At 41.7% G+C, this 21480-nt stretch overlaps 1 protein-coding gene across 4 annotated transcripts in view; it reads right to left on the bottom strand.

Annotated features, from left to right (window-relative positions):
- Positions 1 to 21480, bottom strand: part of LOC118099376 (disheveled-associated activator of morphogenesis 1) — a 51079-nt gene that overhangs the window by 5474 nt on the left and 24125 nt on the right. For 2 of the 4 annotated variants that reach the window (XM_035143920.2, XM_035143921.2), the window contains exons 2-22: positions 18718 to 19008; positions 16056 to 16145; positions 11416 to 11487; positions 10772 to 10866; positions 10012 to 10345; positions 9789 to 9899; positions 9537 to 9640; positions 9045 to 9111; positions 8826 to 8943; positions 6259 to 6397; positions 6006 to 6064; positions 5732 to 5919; positions 5007 to 5315; positions 4811 to 4918; positions 3716 to 3745; positions 3100 to 3197; positions 2908 to 2992; positions 1895 to 2001; positions 1114 to 1202; positions 833 to 1001; positions 547 to 654 (exon numbers count right to left, since the gene is read on the bottom strand). In XM_035143920.2, coding sequence (XP_034999811.1) covers positions 547 to 654; positions 833 to 1001; positions 1114 to 1202; positions 1895 to 2001; positions 2908 to 2992; positions 3100 to 3197; positions 3716 to 3745; positions 4811 to 4918; positions 5007 to 5315; positions 5732 to 5919; positions 6006 to 6064; positions 6259 to 6397; positions 8826 to 8943; positions 9045 to 9111; positions 9537 to 9640; positions 9789 to 9899; positions 10012 to 10345; positions 10772 to 10866; positions 11416 to 11487; positions 16056 to 16145; positions 18718 to 18903 — 2666 coding nt within the window. In that variant the 5' untranslated portion in view covers positions 18904 to 19008. Of the gene's footprint in view, positions 1 to 546; positions 655 to 832; positions 1002 to 1113; positions 1203 to 1894; positions 2002 to 2907; positions 2993 to 3099; positions 3198 to 3715; positions 3746 to 4810; positions 4919 to 5006; positions 5316 to 5731; positions 5920 to 6005; positions 6065 to 6258; positions 6398 to 8825; positions 8944 to 9044; positions 9112 to 9536; positions 9641 to 9788; positions 9900 to 10011; positions 10346 to 10704; positions 10867 to 11415; positions 11488 to 16055; positions 16146 to 18717; positions 19009 to 21480 lie in introns of those variants that run through there. The other 2 variants (XM_047338044.1, XM_035143923.2) reach the window with 2 other exon arrangements.

Genomic DNA, 21480 nt, shown 5'->3' with positions numbered 1-21480 from the left:
GTAAACAGGAAGTACATTGTCTACTCTGCAGCTGGTTGCTAAGTTGCGTGCAGCAGCGTGAGTAACAGCGTGTAACAGCAAAAGTGTAAAGCAAGATTAGGGATTTCCTTATTGTTTGGACGATGAGGTGGACAATACGTGTTAGAAAGGTTTTGCCTTCACCGCTGGTTGTTGAGTTATGACTAATAAGAACCAATCAGGAGGCAAATGTTTCCGTTTTTGCCCGACCATACTAAAAAATATACGATAAAAACTCAAATGGGGCAAGCAGTGTTTCCAACCCTCTTGGTTTTAGACGTTTTAAGAGTGGGGTGGACAACAGATGTAAACAATTCTCTCTGAATCTCCTTGCTGCTTCGAATCAGCTGACTGTTGGGTGGTCACAATAATTGAATCAGATTTTGCCACGATCGAGCCAATCCTGTTGTTGCTACCAAGCTTTTCCTTTGATCTAAATGTAGAAGGGTGGATGTGGCCTTAATCTTGTGACCTCTTGTGGGGTCACAACCCTCAGATTGGGACCCACGGCTCCAGGGTTTCACCTACTTGACTTTGGCGGCGTCTGAGATGCTCTGCAGATCCTCCTGGAACTTCAGGACTTTGGGGTATTTCTTCTCCAGAATAGTGATCAGGTAGTGCAGCAGAGTGATGTTTCTATGAAAAACCAGTCATACGAAAACTTGATTTAATGGTTTTATGATATAGCTTCAAATATGATTAACCACATGTAGTTTCACAAATATCACGTTCCCACATCCAGATGGGACATTTTATATTTCATACATTCTTTCTGTTATTGCCTGTGAAGATTTAACGTTATGATCGTCCTTACTTGTCGATACTGGACTTGGTGTCAGCGATCTTGTTGAGTGAAGACATCTTGAAGCCGTAAGCGTTTCCTCTCTGACCCTTGTTCATATAGTTCCCAAAAGCGAGCACCACTTCCAACAGCTGCTTCAGGTTTCTGCTGTGTAAGATCTCCTTAGACGCCTTCGTCAGAGCTGAAAGATTCATGTTTGCAGTGGATTCAAATGTGTGTTTAGACTCGGGAGATGTGTCTTTGTTAGTTTTATATTTACAGAATATACACTTGGTCTGCAAGTCTTTTCTCACCTTCAACTTTGGGTTTGATCTCCGCTATCCTCTCTGCAAACTTCTTCTTGAAGTACAGCGACTGCAGCCGCTGCTGGTAGTGGTTTATTCTGGACAGGAGATGGAAAATGCGTGTCAGAGGGAACAGGAATAGACAAATATCATAAATTATAAACAGGGAAATCCTCAAATTTAGAGAAAAAGCCACAGACATGAACATTGAGCTTGAAAAGGAGCCGCCTGTGTGTTTACTAAACGACACATAAAAATCTTTTTTGTTGTGGCACTGAAGCTTATTTTTGGGCTCTATTTTTGGGCTCATAAACCACAGACTCTGCAGCTAATGAATACCACGGTGACATGTGTCCGCCAGTCCATTCTTTACCCTACCCTACAGTAAACTGTATTAAAAAATGTCAAACTACAGTAAATTATTAAAAACAATAAACCATATAAGACTATTTCTACAATGTGTCTACTTCTCGGATATTTTCTTTGTGTCCAATTGTGACACTTTGTTTACTAAACTGAAACTTCAAATACTGTTGTTACATGACTGATTCCGTTTTATTCACAAACACAATTTTTTCGAAATAGTGATTCACACAAATAGCCATTGTTCCCAACTAAGTAGAAAACCATGTTTCATAGCATTTATCTGCAGTGACTAAGAGGAAACAAAGGCCATTGTTTGTCAGCAGATCTGCAGATTGCTGCACCAACATTAAGCTGCCAGGTCTGAGATAATGTCAAATTTAGTACTCAATTAAATAGCAAAAAGGAAACTGAATGCTTAACGTACTTGCTCATCTCATAGAGGAAACGGTCGGGTTTTGCCATTCGGTCGAGCTCGTGTTTGTGCTCCTCCAGCAGATCCACGTCGCTCTTCTCAGGGACGAACTTCAGCAGCTGAAGGAACAAGAACAAACTGGATTTTTACACTTTTAACACTCATTTATCGGTACTTGTTTCAGCTAATAACAGTGGAGGGATTTTTCATCCAGTCTCTATCTGTTAAAGCAATTTTTATACACAGATGAACAGAGCTGAATCTGTATCTCTGACTCTTCAATGCAAAACCTGCATTCCCCATCAAAATATTGATATGAGCCTTTGACTGATATATCTGAATTTTTTGCACGGGCTCCAAAAGTATAGAAATGAAAATGCAGTCAGTAAGAACAAGCATGAATTCACTCTTCTTACGTCGAGTGCAGTTTCTAAATGCAGCAGTGTGTTTAATGCACAAAAGAAACCAGGTCGCCTGGAAATGTTGACTCGCACCGTAGTTACCTGGTTACTGTAAAGCTTCATATAGATGGAGAAGGTAAGTGCGCAGATTACTCCCTAACTCCAGCTTATCTAGAAGCTTGGGTCACTTATTTTAAGGTAGTAGTGATATAATACACGGAGAGGACTGACAGTATCGTGACACTGGTACAACTTGATCTGGTCTTCTGGAGGAGACTGTGTTAGTTGGTATCGACTTTGGAGTTATTTAAAAAATATGAGCTTGAATTGCTTTCAGATGATCTGATACCACAGATGATTTTCTTGCCTGAAATCTTTGTCCTGCACATGTACATGTAAAAAGTAAAATAAAGACCCAGTTACCTTTAAACACGGCTTAGAAATTTTCTGCAGAAATCAGCCTGTGGAGATAATCTTTCTCTAATCCTCTACCTCAGTTACAGTAACCAGGTTTCTTGTTTACACGATTTAAGGAATCATCGTACTGGAGCCGACTGTAACCTGGTGCATGTAAACACACCGTGTCGGAGGCAGCAGAGGAAGGACTGTTGCGTGTTGAGATACCTGCTCCAGCATGTCTTTGGGAAGGTCCTCCTGTTCGTCCATGGTTAAGATGGCTCTCTTGATCTCCTCGTTTGAAAGCTTCAGCCTGCAGATACACAACAGATTTGTCCATTACAAATATATATGTATAATAACCTGTGATGTGTCAGTGATTGTTTTATAAATGGGCTGTAAGGATGTTTCTGAACTTACCTCGAGAGGAGGATGTTGCAGTTTTGAGCTCGACGGCCGTCGATGACCGACAGCTCTTTGACTTTTTTAGAGCTCAGTGTGTCGTCCTCCGCCTCTTTCTGTGAGGGAAATCATGTGTTAGAGGGCAATCTGAATTTTTAACATACATAAATTTGTTTGAATTTTTCTAGCAGTCACCCAAGAATGAAAACTGACTGACACACACACCCTAAAAATCCCCAAAACAGATACTGAGAATATTAAAAAAGGCTCAAACAAAAGGTTATCATAGGCAAACATGACACACGCACACGCACACGCACGCGCGCGCACGCACACGCACGCACGCACACACACACACACACACACACACACACACACACACACACACACACACACACACACACACACACACACACACACACACACACACACAGAAAATGATGACAACTTAAACAAAAGGTGTATATTCTGCTGGACAAACACAAAATAGATCAAACAAAACATGTGGCTGAGGGCACAAGAGGACACAACATATAACAACATATAAGACAACATCAACAGTCAAGTCTGACTGAATCGATTATGGAGAAACAACAATGTATATTTATAGCTGTTGTACCGTAAGTGCACTCACCTGTTTGCTGTTATTGATCATAAAGAAGTCCTAAAATGCAGGCAAGAAGCAGGGAAGATGTAAGCACTCATTAGAATAAGTCAAGCAGTTACGTGATTGCAGCCCATAAAAACAAACAGCAAACAAATCAAAGCTCATTCTGGAGATGATGACGATGGATCCATGAGTGATGAAGTGAGCAGCAGTGAGACATGAGCGGCTTGTCAGGTGATCAACACGTGCTTGTAGTTCACATGCTGTGCGCAGAAGAAATGAGTCTGTCTTTGAAACTCACCAGGCCACACTGAGCATCTAAACATTCATTCTTCACCTCCGCCAAGGAGGTTAAATCTCGAAGACCATATCAGTTCATCCTCAAGTCCAACTGAACATTTGTAATAAATTTTAAGAGATTCACTCAAGGTTTTCTTGAGATATCATGTTCACAAAGGAATGTATGTACAGTCGGATGGAAAACCCGAAAACTTAAAGCCACTGATTGTCGCTGGCACAGAGGCATAAGAATCCGACATCTGTAGAGGACTGATATCTATGATTATGTCCAATTTGGTGTAGAGGATTTATAAGGGGACTGTTGGGCCTTGGCGGAGGTATGGACTCTACTGAGTGACACTTAAGTTATATTTGTAAATGTCATAAAGAGAAAACCACCAGTTAATTCATTGTCAGCCTTTCACGTATATTCAACATGCTTGAGGTCGTGTTCGAGCATAGATTTCATAGAATGAGGCCGTTGACATCTTATTACAGATACTACTACTTAGGATCATCTAGTAAATGAACAGCAATCTGAAGCCATAAGAAACAAACAGCTGATTCTGAGCAGCTCACTCATGCATTTACAATCACAAGTGGCAAAATGATCAAAACCACAAACAAACGTGACCCCAAAAAAAGCATTCTGAATGATTCAAGCATGGAAGTTTTGTATCTTTTAAAGAAGCCCCCAAATCTATCTGGCTATGTATCCCTTTTTATTATATTTACTTCAGGCTGACTTGTCCCTCAGCCCCCCCCCCCATCCCTGCTGGCTACACTGCGCCCTCTCTGACAGTAGTAGGTTGTTGAGCTGATGAATGACCTCATCGTCATTACCTGCTGTCTCTGATAGGCTGAGAAGGTCTTTTCAAGGTCCTCCAGGTCCAGGATTTTAAAAACCTTGCAGTCGTCTACGTCCATCCACACGGTGCCCTCCAGTTTATTCTGAGGAGAGAAAAATGTTTTTATTTCTCATAATTTCTCTCAAAGCATCAAAACATTCTTGTCTTCTCTTGTCTCCGCTTTTTCTCACCTCGGCTAACTTAGCCCAGTTGAAGGACTTCAGCGGGTTGGATGGCTGAGGGATGTTTTTCTTTATCAGGGAGGGTCCCAGCGGCCCTCCAGGCGGCGGGGGGATGCCTCCGATAGGAGGACGTCCGGGAGGAGGTGGAGGGCCACCAGGAGGAGGGGGTGGTGGAGGCGGGGGAGGCATCATGCCGCCTGGAGGAGGGGGAGGTGGGCCCAGACCTCCAAAGCCTGGCATGGGTGGAGGGGGAGGCAGAGGGCCGCCGGGCGGGCCCGGGGCAAAGGGGGGACCTCCAGGAACAAGAGTTGCCTGTCTCTGCAGGGAGGGAGAAAGAGAGAGTAAGGCAAAGAAACAGCAACAATATTTATATGTGCGGTGACCTTGATTTCTCTCTTTTATGACATAATTATACAACAGATGAATCATTTACGACATAATTATGACTAACTGTGTCATAATGGTACAATTTTGGGTGAGTAACATTGTAAAGTCACAAATCAATATACGAGGAGACTTGTATTTAAGAAAACATTTCTTGTTCAAACTAATTTAATCCGTATCATGTTTTATCTGAGGGGTCTCTTGTATCAGTGGGATGATTTCACATGGCTTAATCTGCCCTTTGTGTGAACTCTGTGATTGATCTGGAACACCAGTCGTTGTCGATGACAAAATATGAAGTCGGGCTTTATTTTAAGATCATTATAAAGTGAACATGAAGCAGGACGTACGGTACTGAGTTCGTGCAGTTGTGTGCTGAGTTCAGCCACTTGCTGTTTGACATTCTTGTGCTCGGTGCTCTCCTTCTCCAGCTTCTCTTTCATCTTGTTAAGTGTCTGCATCATGTCTTCTTTCTCCTGGGTCTTTGCATCACATTCACGCTCCTTCTTCTCAAACTTCTGCTGCAACTCGTGGTGTTCTGTGAAGGGAGATCACTTAGTGAGCTTAACTCACACCTTTTTATTAAATAATTTTTTATTTCAATAGTTTAGAATGTTAACACACCTTTTCTCATTTTCTCTGCCTGCTCTTTCCACTGTTTGACCTCATTTTCATTGACCAGCCTGCGGAGAGAAAGACGAGCGTAATAAACGACAGCATCTTCATAAAGGATCAGTTATGTTTGAGTCGTCACTGCGGAGCACGTGGCTTTCAGATCTTCACCAAACACAAACTGTTCTACATTCTTCAGCCAAAAAATGTGCTCCTGCACTTGTTCATGTGTCAGTGTGTTCGGGGGGGAAACTGGAGAGCTTACATCCGGACAACGTTCTTCACGTTAAAGTTCTCCAGTGGTGTGACGTCAGGGTCGTGACCTTTGTCATTCTGCAGGACCATCTGCTGGACGATACGGTCCAACAGCAGCCAGTACTGCACCGTGTTACCGCTCCTCTTGTCTGGAGAAAGAGACGTAAACAGACAGAGGCACAAGTTTCTCATTAGCCCCCTGGCGCGAGTGCATCTCAGCAACTACCGAGTGAAGCCGGAGCCACTGCAGCCGTTTGACGATGATGAAACAAAAAGGAATGATGTGTCAATGCATTTTCTAAAAGTGCTCGTACGCGGAGCTAAAGAGAGACACAATGATTACAGGGTTCAGCAGGATGACACATGTATTAGATTGGTGAGACTACATCTGCCATGGAACAACATGTTTACTGTTGCCTTGTTATTTTGGCCTGAAAACTTTGTAAACACACACACAGACATTTTCTTATTCTGTCTATGTTGTAAATTGTATTCCATTTTACCAGCCTGTTGATATTATTATTATGAGATGATTTCTTGTATTCATTTTATCTTTTGTTATTGATATTGTAGCGTTAAAATCTATTTTAAAGTGTTTTACTGTCTGAATTTTTTTCGGGATGTCTGGATTTGTGGCGGGCAATTATGATGCTTTTGGGAAATAAAAATAAAGTTTGATTAATTGATTGATATACATGGACACATCCTGTAATTAGTCTTTACCAACGTATTTCCAAAATGTTCAATGAACCATATCATAGTATTATTCAGACTCTTCTTTCTGACTAAGTACCATCACCAGCTTGCAGTTTTTTTATTCATTATGACCACAACACTTGAATTTGCAGCTGAAGTGGCGATTACACTTTGAATGACTCAGCAAAGGAGCTGAAACGACTCATTATTATTACAAAGCCAGTCATCAGAGCAAGGGGAGAGCATCAAGGAGAAGAAGCACTGCAGCTGTGAAGTGGCTCCTTGATGTGATGTGGATCACGTAACCAGACTTAATACAATCTTTGCAGAAAACTAAATAACAAAACAAAAAAAATCTCCCAACAGCGGTCTCAGGATGCAATTTGGCTGGGAATGCGATTATCCAATTTCTGGAGTGGCTAATCTGAACAAAGTCAATATACTTATCTTTTTGGCACGGGAACACAATGGACTGTGTGTTTTGTGGGAGAAATACTAACTAGCTTTGTTTGGAGCCTCATTTTGCATTTGTATAAAAAAAGTTTTGGCGCTCCTGGGAAAACTCTTATTGATTCTTGAAAGAGAACAGAGGCAAATTCAACCACTGCAGCGCACAGACATTCAGAAAGAGCCTTTCTTCAAACGTTAATGCAGTGACTTTATTTAATCAAATTATAGAGTGGGATGTGGGCAGTCTTTTTATTCTTCATTCGTGAATTTTCACCCACTCGTCCTGCAGATCATTTCGAGCTCTGACGTACATTTACATTGTCACCTAGCCAGAGTTTCACTAATGTTCGAGTCTGTAAGGGCTGTGTCTCGGAAAGTCGTTCATGGTGGATTCTGCGGATCTGCTTTGCGTCATTGCCCCCGTTGTTGAAGCCAGACTCTTTTTCAGTCTCGCTTCCTCGACTGGCTGCGGGAAGTTTGCATCCAGACTAAGTAGATTCTTTGCACGGATTCTATCTGTGCAATGTTTCCTGTGCCACTGGCTGCCAACACAACCCCACACCAGACTCCTGGAGATGTTCCCGACCTCGTGTTTAACAGTCGGGTGTTTTCATCAAATGCTGCTGCTCCCCCCCCCCCCAAATACACCTTTGGTGACTGTGGCCAAAGAGCTGAATAGTAACTTCATCTGTCCACAACACTTGTTTACAAAAGGACTCTGGTTTATCCACATGTTGCTTTTCAGACTTCAGACGTTGGCCTTCGTGACGAGGTTGCTGCTAAAGTTTCTTTCATGTGGACGCTTGTTTGTGCATAAACGCTGCACATTGCAACCATCCACAACCACTTCTGTGTCAGCTAAACCTTAACCCCCACTGCAGCCCTCTGAAGGTTTTGCCCTTCAGCCCAGCATATGAAAGGTTTTAAAAACAGTTCTTCCTCCTTTACATCATCATTATCGTCATCATGACTCCCACGGCTCATATTTCTTCGACTGTTTTCATTGTCATGGGCAGTTTTGAGCTGGAAGCACTTTGCATTGTTTTTATAGCCTGTCCTTATTTGTTTGCATCAATTAGCTTCATTTTGCAACCACGAGGTTTGAAGAGTCAGAGAATTCATCATCAGCCGACAAATCACAACGACAGTTATAACAACAGGCCTCACAGGTCCTGACAAGTCGTTTGTGGCCTAATGAGTTCTGCACATGCTCCAATTATTGACAGTGAATAAACATTTGAAGAAAGGAGTATCTTTAATGTCTGCATGTCTCAGGGATTGACAATCTGTAATGTCCCTTTTGCTTTAACAGTATTAGAGATTTTCTTTATATTTTTCAGGTTCTCACATTTTACTACATGAAAAGTGTTGTATTCCTGCATGTTATAGACTGTATTGGTCCAACCATATCAAATTTAAAGATTTACTCACGTGGCATGAGGAGACAGTGATGCAGGACAGACATAAAGTGCGGAAATGCATCTGTGTGGTTCATCTTTTTGCGGATGAGATCAAAAACTTGGGTGGCACTTTTGGTATCTATGTGTGCCTGGAGGACAAGGAGCAACAAAAAAAACAGCACATAAATACATCCGTCAAAATTCTAAAAATACAAAGTCAGGGTTATGATTTTTTTTTTTCTTCACTTACCGACTCATATCGTTTTGACAAAGCCAGCTCATCCTCGTTCCGCAGCATTTCAAAGTAGTCTAAATGCCTGAGAAGGTCAGAGGGACAGAGTGGGTTAGAAAGTCCCCTGCTGATCTCATGCACTCACATAGTTTAACTTAGATAAGTGATGAAAAGAGTGATGATATTCTGTAAGGAACGAGTTTCTGGTTTTGTTTTTTTACTACAAAATCTGATGCCATTGGCATGATATGGAAAAAAGATGAAATGATTGTGACACTTTAGATGACATTGGGATTATAAGAGATTATTTTTATCGATAAGAAATTCATAACTTTAAGGATTTGTTAGTTTAAAATACTTTTTGGGGATTCTCGGTTCTATCTCCGGCGGTTTGATTTTAAATTCTGCTTGAGATCAACAAACGCTGATCGACATGACTCTGGAAAATGTGTTTTGTTTAAAAGTAGAAATACTTATTTGGACAGACATGTTAAATGTATTCCAACTCACCGGTCTAATGTGGAGTTTTCATGTGAACGAAGCTTATCGATCACAGGTTGGATGCCCAGCATAAGAAACTCATATCGGAGGTGGATACGGAATTCCAAACTTGTCTGTAAATAAGAATAATGATTAAAAACCATTAGCAGTAAAATGCAAACAATGATGTAAGAGTCTATTGAACGAGAAGCCACGGGACGCGGTGAGCTTCCAGTATGAAATGAAGCATTAACACTGTGTACGTTGCCGAATATAACTCACCTCTCCAGCTCCTTGACTCAGCACAGCATTAATAAAGGACATGATGGCTGTTTTCAGGTTGACCTCGTCTCTGTAGCGCCCCGTGCTCCGGTCCAGATCATTTATTAGTGTCTGAGGATGACAAGTCATTACAGGTGTTAAATGTATTTTACGCACTGCTGCTTTTAAATGACTTTGTCAAAAGATTTACAACCACTTCTGTGGCCTTCTGCCATTAACCCACCTGGAAGCGAGTCCTCTCGCAGGCGAAGCGCTGATAGTGCAGCATGGCCTCCAGGATTTTTTTGTGTCCACCAGGGACCAGACACACAGCGCCCATGATCTCCAGCACCGCCACCTTGGTCTTGATGTTCTCCGTGGCCAGGCTCTGGGCGATGATGTTGATGCTCTCGGAGTGAGAGAGGACATGGGCGCGGCCCTGGGAGTTGTTCATCAGAGCTTTGATGCAGCCGATTAGAGACGTGTGGATCTGCGATTCCGTGGTCTCGTAGTCCATGCTCTTCAGGAAGTTCAGGATGCACGTCAGGCCGTCCATGTCGATGAAACGAGTCACGAACCTGAGAGGAGAGCGGGTTGATTGACAACTTTAATAAAGTATATGTGGGAATTGTGATGGAGAAATGTTCTGAGGTATCGCTACAGTATGAAATGTCAAACAGAAAAATGTATGAACACTCGTCTTCTGCGCTTCCCAGACTTATCTAGTCTGTGTGACTGAATCATCTGCAGTAAATGTGATATATTGCTTTCTATTGAAAATCTCAGGTTCCTAAAATGGAAATTAAATCCACAGTCTCCTTTAATGTACATTCACATCCCACTGCAGTGACCTTTATGGCTGCTCAATTTTTAAAGGTCTCATTTACATATGATTGTGTAGAATTGAAAAGAGTGATGGACAAGGTCGGAGGTTAACTGAAGGGGATGATAGTTGACTTCATATGCAGAGGAGAGCAGAGGAGAGGTTTTTTATTTTCGTCCACCTCATCGGTTGTGTCCTCAGAGCCGTCTTCAAGCTCTCTATGGTTTTGTTCCTCTCCTCCTCGTCTTCCTTCTCCAAAGCGAGGAGCGTCGTTCTCTGTCGAAAAGAAGATTAAACCACATAAAGATCTACATCTTAAGGCTCAAACACAACTTAAAACAACAAAGCTACATTTATTGATTTTCAACATGGTCACATGGAAATTTCATTGTAGAGGAATTTATTTAAAAACCCCAAAAGCTGGTTCTTGGTTTAATTATGGCAGCTCCATGAAAAAAAACTATTTTCCCAAATCCCCAAATATTAGTGTTAAGTGTGAAATTATAGAACTATATAATTAAATCCCATTTTTGTAGTGTTTCTGTTAGAATAAGAGAAAGATTCTTTAATATTGAAATTAAAGGGTATTTTATTTGTTGGCTTATTACTATCCTCTTAGTTTAGAGGAGAAATTCAAGTTATATTTATGGCTCTGGTTTGTTTTTACTTCACAATCTTGGATCCTTAACTCAGACGAGGAAAAACTCTTTAATGAGGGAGAAAAACCACAGGAAAAGCTAAAGAGGAAAGATCCTTCTTCTGGGACTATTTTATAACCAGTTTTATATCCCAAAAAGAATACATAAAGTTCACATTATTACTTACAGCTGCCATCGAGTTGAGCTGATCGATGTAGTATTCTGGCCAACTAGTTGCACTTTTGTTTTCTTCTTGTTCCTAAAAAAAAGAAGAGAGTATCACAGAGAATGAATGATGCTGTGATGTGACCCAGGAAGCTGTTGCATTTTGTGATTCAAGGGAAGAAAGAACATGAGCTAAGTTAATTTGGAAAAAGTTGTGGTTAGTTTATGATTATCAACTGTTCGTGACTTCGCTTGGATTTTAAAATCTTTCATAAGAACGTGATCTTGAAGGAAAATATTTCAGTCACATGAAAAGTTGCTATTGTGGCTCAAATCACATGTTTGAATCAATCAAAGTACGACTACAAATCATCTGATGAACTTCATTGTTGTTCAGATCTCGACACACACAAACACAGATGGAACAAAATGTGTGGGGGCATAAATAGCCAAACGCAGGGGAAAAAAATGGTGCAAGGACTCAAAAGTAGGGCGACACACACATCGTGCTCGTTTTATCCTGCGGCGCCTCGCTGACTTTCAAGAGGTGAAAGAAGACGAGCGCTGAAAAGAGAGCACAGCTGCTTGAGAAAATCTTGAGATTAGCAAATGAACGTTAAAACGGCAGATTAAGGACATGGACTGATTTATACTGAGATAATCTCTTGACCGGCATGTTTGTATTACGAGTGAAATAAATAACTGCGAGACATTTCTTAGATGATTTTAATTCTAAAACTCAAGGGGAAAATGACTTGACCCTGGACTTGGCTTGTACATGAAAGGCCCTCAGGCTTTTTCATTTAAACTCTTGCTCCATTAAGTACAAGCGAGCTGTGACCATCAAAATCTAATTGGGCGTCAGTAAATACAGCGGCCTGCGGGGACTTGGCCGTTCCTGTAGAAACTGCGGACCTTGGCAGGTCTGCAGGGATCGTGCAGTGGCAGGAAAGCTTGAGCCTGCTGTTCAGCTCGCGTCCGGTGCCAGCTTGACCAGACGGACGCTGGATGAAGTTCAGTCCTTCAGTTGCTGGAGCTGCCTCAGAGATGGGACCCATTTCCTTTTAAATCTTTAAAAGTTCATGCTTAGACTCGGAAGTCGGTGGTCTTCAAACACGGAGAGTTTATTTAGAGTCATGAGGGGAGGGTATTCCTGGGGATTTATTTTTTGAGAAAGTGAAGATCAAACATGCATTAGCAAACAGGAATCTATCTCAGTTATTTTCGGGGTAACGGGACAGTGAGTTTGACAGAGAAGCTCTGTCCGCTCACAGGTGAAACCCTTTTCATGAAATTTTTAATCTGTTAAACATGTTTTTTCCCCTCTATCTTTATTCAAGAGTCTGGTCTTTCAGCTTGAGAGCAGGACCTTCTGATTTTGTAATGTCTTCATCCGAAAAGATCCATGCCCAGAGGAGGCATCTGAGCACAGACGTTACACGTGCACAGAGAAGCAGCGTAAGCGTGAGGAGAAGAGCTGGAGCCCAGGGAATCTGTCCATGCAACAAAATAATCTGAGTGAAGGCGCAGAGTTTGAGCACAAGTAGAGCAAATCTATGCACAAGCATGTGCTGCTTGAGTGAGGAGCAGGAAGATGATTGATTCTCTGCAGGATGACTTCATCAGCTCAGGTGCTCTGCCAAATGAAATAGTTAAAACTCTACACTGAGCCCCAAATTCTGAAGGGTCTAATCACCAAACAAGGGATGATTAAGAGCTTGCTCATCACTCACTAACACGGAGCGACCTGGCGATGACCCCACCTTCCTCCTGATCGTCCCCACTGACTCTCATACAAAAGCTGCACCTGTGGAAGTGAAGCCTTCCTGTTTGCCTTGGACACCCGACCACTTCCTCTGCCTCTTTTCTCCACACACAGACTCTTCCTCCCGAGCTCAGATGGCGAGTTTATTTCTCTCTGGGTCGGGGCCAGCGGCTGCTGCTGCCGAGTCAGCAATATTGATGCATTTCTGTCTTTCTTCCCTCCCCCTCTAAAGCATGTCGATGCTGCACCTAAAGATTTGGTTCGGCTAAATCCCCCTCCTCTACATTTACAGCAGAACTGAAACGTTCCTGTGTGTTCTATTGAAGATGAGCCGAGGTAGAGAAACCTTTTCTAGTTTATTATGAATGGACACAGTAGAAAGAGTAAACATGTGCTTTCCATCATTTTGCTTTCATCACTCTCCATGTTGCTGCTAGTAGTGGCAGCTGTAAAGTAAAACATAATAATTGCATTGCATAATTAGTATTTTTATAAAAGTGACCACTAAAAGTGCTTTAGAGTACAAGTCATCTATTCAGGAACACATTCATACAGCACTTCTATGCGCAGCGATTTATTTTATCACACATCAGTTACACACTGCTGGTGCAGCAACAGGGGCAATTTAGGGTCCAGTATCTTTCCCAAGGACACTTCAGCACTTCAGACTGGACGAGCCAGTGATCATACCACCAATCATCTGGTTAGTGGACGACGCACCATCTCCTGAGCCACAGCTGCCTATAAATACACATTATTGCTAATGCAAAAAAAGTATCTAATATTTGGGGAAATCTGCTTTTTTGCAAAAAGTTAAACAACACACCAGATTCTATTCTTATATATTTAAATTAAATATGAAGCTAGAGCTAGCAGTTGGTTAGCTTAGCTTAACATAAAGACTGGAAACAAGGGGAAACGGCTAGCCTGTTAAAAGGTCAACCAGGGCCTTTCTGAGTTGAGTGTGAGCGTGAAAAGTTGTTTGTCTTTGTATATCAACCCTATGATGGACTAGTACCCTGTCCAGAGTGTACCCCGCCTCTTGTCCAATGTCAGCTGAGATTGGTTGAAGCCGGTCTGCAACCCACAGGATAAGGATAAGCGCCATTGATAATGAATGGATGTTTAATCCATAAAAAAAACGGTTTAAACGAGGTTTAAAAATGAGAAATGCAGATTTACAGAGGATGTAAATCAGTAAAGTACGGGGGTTTTAACATGAGGCATGCAGCAGGCATGCAGCTGTGTTTGTTCTGAGGATTTGTGACACACCAACCTCTCATCCATCAGACTAAACCCCAATTCTCCTGACGCCCTGCTTGTTAGCGGATGTAGGAAAAGATTAATAAATCTGCATGTCTGCATATTAGTCAGGACAGGATATCCTACACACTCATATCTACGGCCTTGAGAAACACAAAAGGCTGGTGATATTCAGAGGTGGCTGGAAAGCTCAACGTGACTTGATCTTAACTAAAGCAGGCGCCTGCGTTTTCCTGCATGCAGAGGATTTGTTCATATACAGGGAAAGGAGGAACAGCTGACGTTTCTTTTATCAGGGAGAGAAGACATAATGTAATATGACCTTGTCACAGAGTGCTGGAGTATGTTATGGCTACACCAAGGCTTTGATGGAACAGGTCTATTATATAAAAGGACAAACGGCATGATTAAAATATCCTCGCTTTGGTCGTTGAACAGAACAGCGAGACAGGAACCTGATTGTCTGTGAGAAAACACTGAGAAGAAACAAGATACTACCTTTGACTTCTGAAGTCCCGTAATATATTTTCAGTGTTTTATAATCCCTGACACTGCTTTCACTGTTCGAGGATTATCTAATGGAACAAGCCTTCATTTTACTCCCTCTACAGATAACTATTTTTAAATCCACCTTGTGCAACACGAATTCAAGTTGAGTGAGTGAGTTATTCCTGGTGGAGCTTTGATCAGGGAGTTGAGACAGTTATGTTGTGAAGAGGAGAGCGAGTGTTACTGAAGAGATAAATAAGAGACTGAAACACAAAGTGACTGAAACAACACTTGGGTGGTTTCTTATTGGTATTTCTGTCTTCTGTGTCATAGTGGCATACATTATTTGAGGTTAACTATGTTTTATGAGCATGGTTACTGCTAATGATTTACTTACATGATAACAGTGGAAAAATGTGTATGATGGAAATGTTGTCCACTAACCAGAGGGTAGGTGGTTTGACACCCAGCTCCTCCAGTCTGTATTCCTGTGTTCTTGTACTGTAAAGCGCTTTGTGTGGTCGATAAGCCTGGAAAAGTGCTATATAAAGATAGTCCATTTACCTTTTACCATTTTATCAGCACAGTCTTATTTAGACCTTTTCATAGTCTTTTTGTTTAAAAGGAAAGAAAGCAATGAATTACAATTGGTCCTGGCAAGACATTTACAACCGTCTAGTCTACAGACACTGTATGAGTCTATACAGCAAAAAGGAGAACTACTGCAGGTTACACCTTAAACTCCAACCTCACTTTTAAAGCAAAGGCTCGACTTCAGTACCTTTGCAGAATCCAATAGATATGACTTGCTCCTGACAAAAGAATTGGCATTTTGTCTTTGATTGTAAGGTGTGTTTTCATCTCATAAGATGTTTTGATAGACCTATCATCAAAGATAAAAAAAAGAATCATCTGCATTCCACAGATGCAGTTTTTGCAGACAACACACTCATGCTCAGGCCTGTTGAAAACAGTGAGGCAGGGTTTTGGGGTGTGTGCTGCAGAAAACACACAGCTTCAGGTATCAACAAATCAGTGAGGGAGGAAATTACATGAACGTGTCAGTTGGGATATCACTCAGGAAAAGCAGCCAGTTGGCAAGAAGCTTGTGTTGGCTGATGGTGGAGTTGGAGTTTTCTTTTTACCTTCTTTTTGCTGCAGTAGATTTGCCATTTCTTCTCAGCAGGCAGGGCAAACATGGCTTCCCTGTGTTTCTCTGTAAGGTCGAGCTCGTCCTGCAAAACGGGAGAAAAAAGTAGAAAAGGAGAGGAAATGTTTAGGAAGAGGGGGAAAAAATGTAATATTCACAATCGTCCACTGATGGCTGAAGGGACTAGATAATAGTCACTGCTTAAAAATAGAGCGCCGTTCTCAAAACATACCTCACAAAGTTTCCCAATCTATCAAACCATCGTGTTGCAAATTTACAAATATCTACATAAATCAATTTTCTTCAAAAAACAAAAAGCATGTGGCAGAGGTCGTTGAACCAAAGCTGTTTCAAGTTTGAGATCGGTTTATGCTAAATCTTTCCGTGATCAATGGGGTAGCTCTCATTGTAAATTCAATATAACTGAATAAAATCAGATGTCCTGCAGGATTTAGACATGTGAGTAAAGGAGAGGAAAGAAGAGGCATGGGTAACAAACATCTGGAAACAACATGCATCTCTATGTACGACAGATATTTCCACTAAGGCACACATTGGGTGCTGCTGGGAGGTTTTGTCCGAGAGAATCTGGACAACTGAAACATATCAGCTAGTGATAATTTGAGTCGTCACTGAGTGGTTTTGGACAAAAAGTTTCCAGTAGATTTCTAACCTTAACAAAGAGTTGCCTGAACTTTTTTGTTGTTGTCTTATGACAGTTATAGCTTAATGAACTTCATGTGAATGATGGTTAAAGTTATGATGAGGCTTTTACACAAGGAAAGTGATACGAACAGGAGTCTAAACACTGGTTCATTCTTAGTTTCCATTTATGCAACAGATGGAGATTAAATTAACATTGTTGCTAAATTGCTAAATGTTTCATGGCAGCTTCTTATCATGGGAATAGTCTTGGGTGAGGTTGTTTGCTGAAGCCATCAGACCCATGTGAGATCAATATGTGCAATGATCCAATGTTCTAATATGTCCAATGATTGTGTCTGGGCGATTGATTAATTTGGTAAATTAAGTCCACATACTTACTCAGAAGCACTGAGTGAGGAAAAGGGCATCTATTTATCTATCAATCTATCCATCCATCCACCCAGCCATGCATCTATGCATCCATCTAGCAACCTTTCCAGCTATCTATCCATCTATCCATCCATCCATCCATCCATTTGTCCATTTATCCATCCATCTGACCAACTATTTGTCCATCTATCTGTTTTTCTTTTCATAATTAGATAGTCTTGTAATTTAATTTTGTCACAAATTGTCTTAGTTCTTTTTGGTTGTGCGTGAGAGCCGCTCTGTCTCTCTGAATTCAGGATGGGGAAAAAAAACCTTAACCTTGACTTACACGTTTTTGGAAGTAAAGCTCAAGTTCAAAGGTCGGCTTAACTTGATCGTAACCGAGCAGATGGCCACAACCTCGTCCCTAACGTGAGTCTTTTTCCTGCAAACCCATTCCAATTATGCACGCACATGGTGGCTCACGCTGGGCCAAAAGAAAAAGCACGTGGCTGTTTTCTTTCAGTAACAGAGCAACTGAAAAGCCTCCTTGTTGTCACACTCAACTTACTCAATTATGTCTCCATAAAAGGGCGGTAGACAAAAACAAGCAATTAGCAGATGGAGGAGGCCGAGACATTAAGAGCCCCTGAATGAGGTCTATTGATGTGCAAAAATGTCATGCTTAGATTACTGTGGCAACCATGGGAGAGGAGAATGGGGCCAGGAGAGACAGGAGAGCACAACAAATTGGAAGTGACAATAAGACAGAGAAAGAATAGCAGCCTGGCCCCGTTACCCACAATGTGGAGTAGACTGGGAGGAAGCGACAGCTCATTTGTGGATGTCTTGGAATGCAACAGCGTTTTAATTTCGTGTAATTGATGGTGTATTTAACCATGCGAACTAATATCTGTCGGGTTGCAACTACAATTGTGTGAGCTACTGGACAACTGAATTTCCCTGAAGGGATGAAGTATGTCTCCACATATCCATCTAAACAGGATCATTTTAGTTTAATAAAGACATCTTCAGAGATTGACAAAAGTTTGAAATGTCTGTCGAACACAAATATTTGAGATCCCTTGTAAATCAAGTCCAAAGTTTGTCAGTATTTTAATATGTATATATGTTGATATCTTCTTTCCTTCTTTATTTGGACAGCAGGTTTGGTTTATCATATGTTATAAGATATTTAGAAATGACTCAAAAAACTATATCTTCACTTTTTAAATACGCTAAATTACTTCATAAAACAGCTGGATACAGTCGATTTTGGTAAATCTTACCCGAACAAGAGCAAGTGGTGTATTTTTGGGGGACCTATTTTCAGCCATGAATTAATACACACTTGGGACTCTAGTGAGCCTGACAACAGCATAGTGTACATAAGATTGACTGAGAATAAACTATAACGTCCATGTTCAATATAATGGTCACATAGTTGTAAACATGTGACACAGTGTGACCAATGTATGAGTTTTTAATACTTTTTCGTACAATGGAGCTCTGTGACTCTACATCGTGCTTTAGCTACACATACAATCCTCATTAGCACAATCAGTTCTTTGTTCTTTAAATCAAGTTTAAAACATATTAAATACAGTAATAAGTTATACAATTATTTGCTTGGTAGCTCTTACCACCAACTCGGAGAACATGCCGTCCAGCTCATCATATCCTGGCATCGGCAGTGCCGGCTCCATGGCCTGCAGGGCGAAGTCCTCCCGCAGCCTGTAAGTGATCTCCGGGTGGTCGTTGCTGTTAAAGCAGCAGAAGATGAAGGAGAGACCACTGCGCCCACCACCGCCGCGCTTCCGGGGAGCCATGGCTGTCCGATGCTTCCACCTGGTAAGGGCAGGGAGGGTGGGAGGCTCCCTCAGGGCCTCGTGACAGCCTCCTCCACCTCAGAGTTTGGCCTCCGTCAGAGAGTACTGCGGACACAGGGAAGGGACACGATCAGTTTGCAACATAAATCCAAGTCTTCACCGCTTACGTTTGTGATTTTAAACTGGCATTCACAAAAATTGAATTACAGGAGCAGAGTTTTCCCAGGCACAGATAAACAATAGAAGATAATAAGATCCATAAATAAGACAAATCAATTTGAATGCTACGAAACACAATGCACAATACTTTCTGCTCTCTTAGACAAAATCTGAAAACTCTCACTAACCACCTCCGGGACAAGCTGTATGGGGCCATTCCTGTCATTAACCACAGCTTACTTACTTTTTGACAGCTGGATGACACAAAACCCATCAAGGCCATGACGTCTGCACACAACCTGAACCTCTGCCTCTGGTAATGGTTAATGATGCAGGGTGATCATTTTTGAAGGGAAACTATAGGGCGCTGTATCAGTGAGATTTAATTACATCATTAACACAATAGTGTCCTGTGAGGGCGTGATGTTTGAGATGGAGACTATAATTTGCCTGGATTAGAGTATTCAGACCTTTTCATCTCCCTTTTGCTTCGTATTCAGCTTTACTCTCAAGACCTAATGAGTAATGATTAGGGAGGCGTTTACAAAAGCTGAAGCAAGAGGTGTGTCTGGCTTTTTGTTGTTTTAGAGACCGGCTTGGCCCATCATGGGTAAAGAGCAAAAGCAGTCCTTCTATGAACCCAGTGGTGTCGTGTAAGGAAGCTTGGAAGTTGTGAAATGATATTTACAACATTTGGAGTCCATAAACCGCCCTCAATTAGCCTAATAACCAGCATCGCGTGGCTTTTCTCTCCTGGAGGCCCAATTTCCCATTTGGTTTGTTCTGTAGCAGCTGTAATTTAACTGGTAATGTAAGAAATGTGTGCAATCCTGTTGAACTATTGCACATTTAGCCCCACCTCCAAGTCACAGATAAAATAACATAGAGATCAGCTGTCATAAATGAGCAGCATTGCTGAGGAGGGTTGAGTACATTACGGAAAGTTTTGGCGTGACAGATGAAGATCCACCGTGCAACAACATTGGCATTTATGTAGGTTTCCAAGATGCTTCAGGGTATGTTTTGGGTTGTTTTTAGCCATGATAAGGGTGGGGCTCTCGGGATGGTAATGTCAGTGTGCTGCTTGTTCCACAACTTTGGTTCAGATTAAATATTTCAACATCCATGTGGATTGTTGAGAAATTGTTGCACAGACATTCATGGCCCCCAAATTATGAATCCTATTGATCCTCCAGCTTATTGTTTTCTATTGTCAATCTATAACCTTTTTGAGTGAAATGCCTTGTTGCTATTGGTTCATTAATGTCTATAAACAAATTCTGCATGTGAATATGCAGAATCTGTAGGCGAGGGACAAGGTTTTGGGGCCCGAATTCTTTCTGGTTTCCTACTTCTAGTTTCACCAATCCCGTTGGAGCAGGCTTGGGTTGCCTGCAGGTAAACGGTCTGTGTAGAGAGCAAAGAGGCGTAACACATTGACTGAATGCATCGGCTTACGGCTTTTAAATTTATCAGCATTCATATGCAGATATGTTACTGGAGATTTGCCAGGACCTCCACGAACCTTCGTTATGGAAATGTTCCAAAATTTAGTTGAGAATGCATATTAAGGCATGGATCCAGGGGTTTATTTTCATGTTAAGTTCTTTGACAGATCAATCATTTCGGTTTTTAGACCACTTCTTTCTGTGTATTTATTTCTCAATACAATCTACATAATCATGTATGGGATTGTTCGGCCTTGGCAGAGGTATGTGCTCTACTAAGTTCCATTCTAGTTTGACCTGGGATCAGATAGAGCTGTGTGTGGAACATTTGGTCCTCTGGTTACAACAATCCAAACACGGTCAGCTTAGTTTGCTGCTAAAGCTAAAACCTGAAACCTTAGCTTTTGAGACAAGGCCGTCTTCAAACCTCACTACTGAAAACAAAAGCAGGTCTGATTTGCAACAAACTACTGATTCATACAAACATATCGTGTAATAGAGAGGAGGCAGCTGTGGAGCGTGTTATCCGACCTGTTGGCTCACCTCCAAGCAGGAATAATAAGTACGTAAACAAGACTTCTCTGCTTGTGAGGCGAATAAAGATGTCCACGAGGACACTGTTGTGTCATGTCACAAAAACAGCCCTACAGTCTCCATCCCTGCTGTGACCAGCGTTGTGACGCCAAGCATCATAAACCACAGAGGCTGTGCTGACCTGCAAGAATTTCTGGATGTCTTTTCCTTGTGACCGACAGCTCGCCGAACAGAACCACGCTTATTTGACCTTTCCCAATGATTTCCTTTAAGACAGAGGCTTTGCCCAGAAAGAATGCATCATATTGCAACAAGATGCATTTCTAAATTCAACCTGGTCAGGTCACGTCCCTCGTCTACATGATGTTCCTCTAGAAGGGAAAATGAGGACATTTCCTGTGGCAACGTTGTCTAAATAGAGTCAAACCATAAAAAG

Source organism: Hippoglossus stenolepis, chromosome 20, assembly GCF_022539355.2.
Source record: "Hippoglossus stenolepis isolate QCI-W04-F060 chromosome 20, HSTE1.2, whole genome shotgun sequence".
Taxonomy (NCBI): Eukaryota; Metazoa; Chordata; class Actinopteri; order Pleuronectiformes; family Pleuronectidae; genus Hippoglossus; species Hippoglossus stenolepis.
The sequence above is the reverse complement of the archived record's forward strand: the minus strand, read 5'-3'. Positions and strand labels throughout refer to the sequence as shown.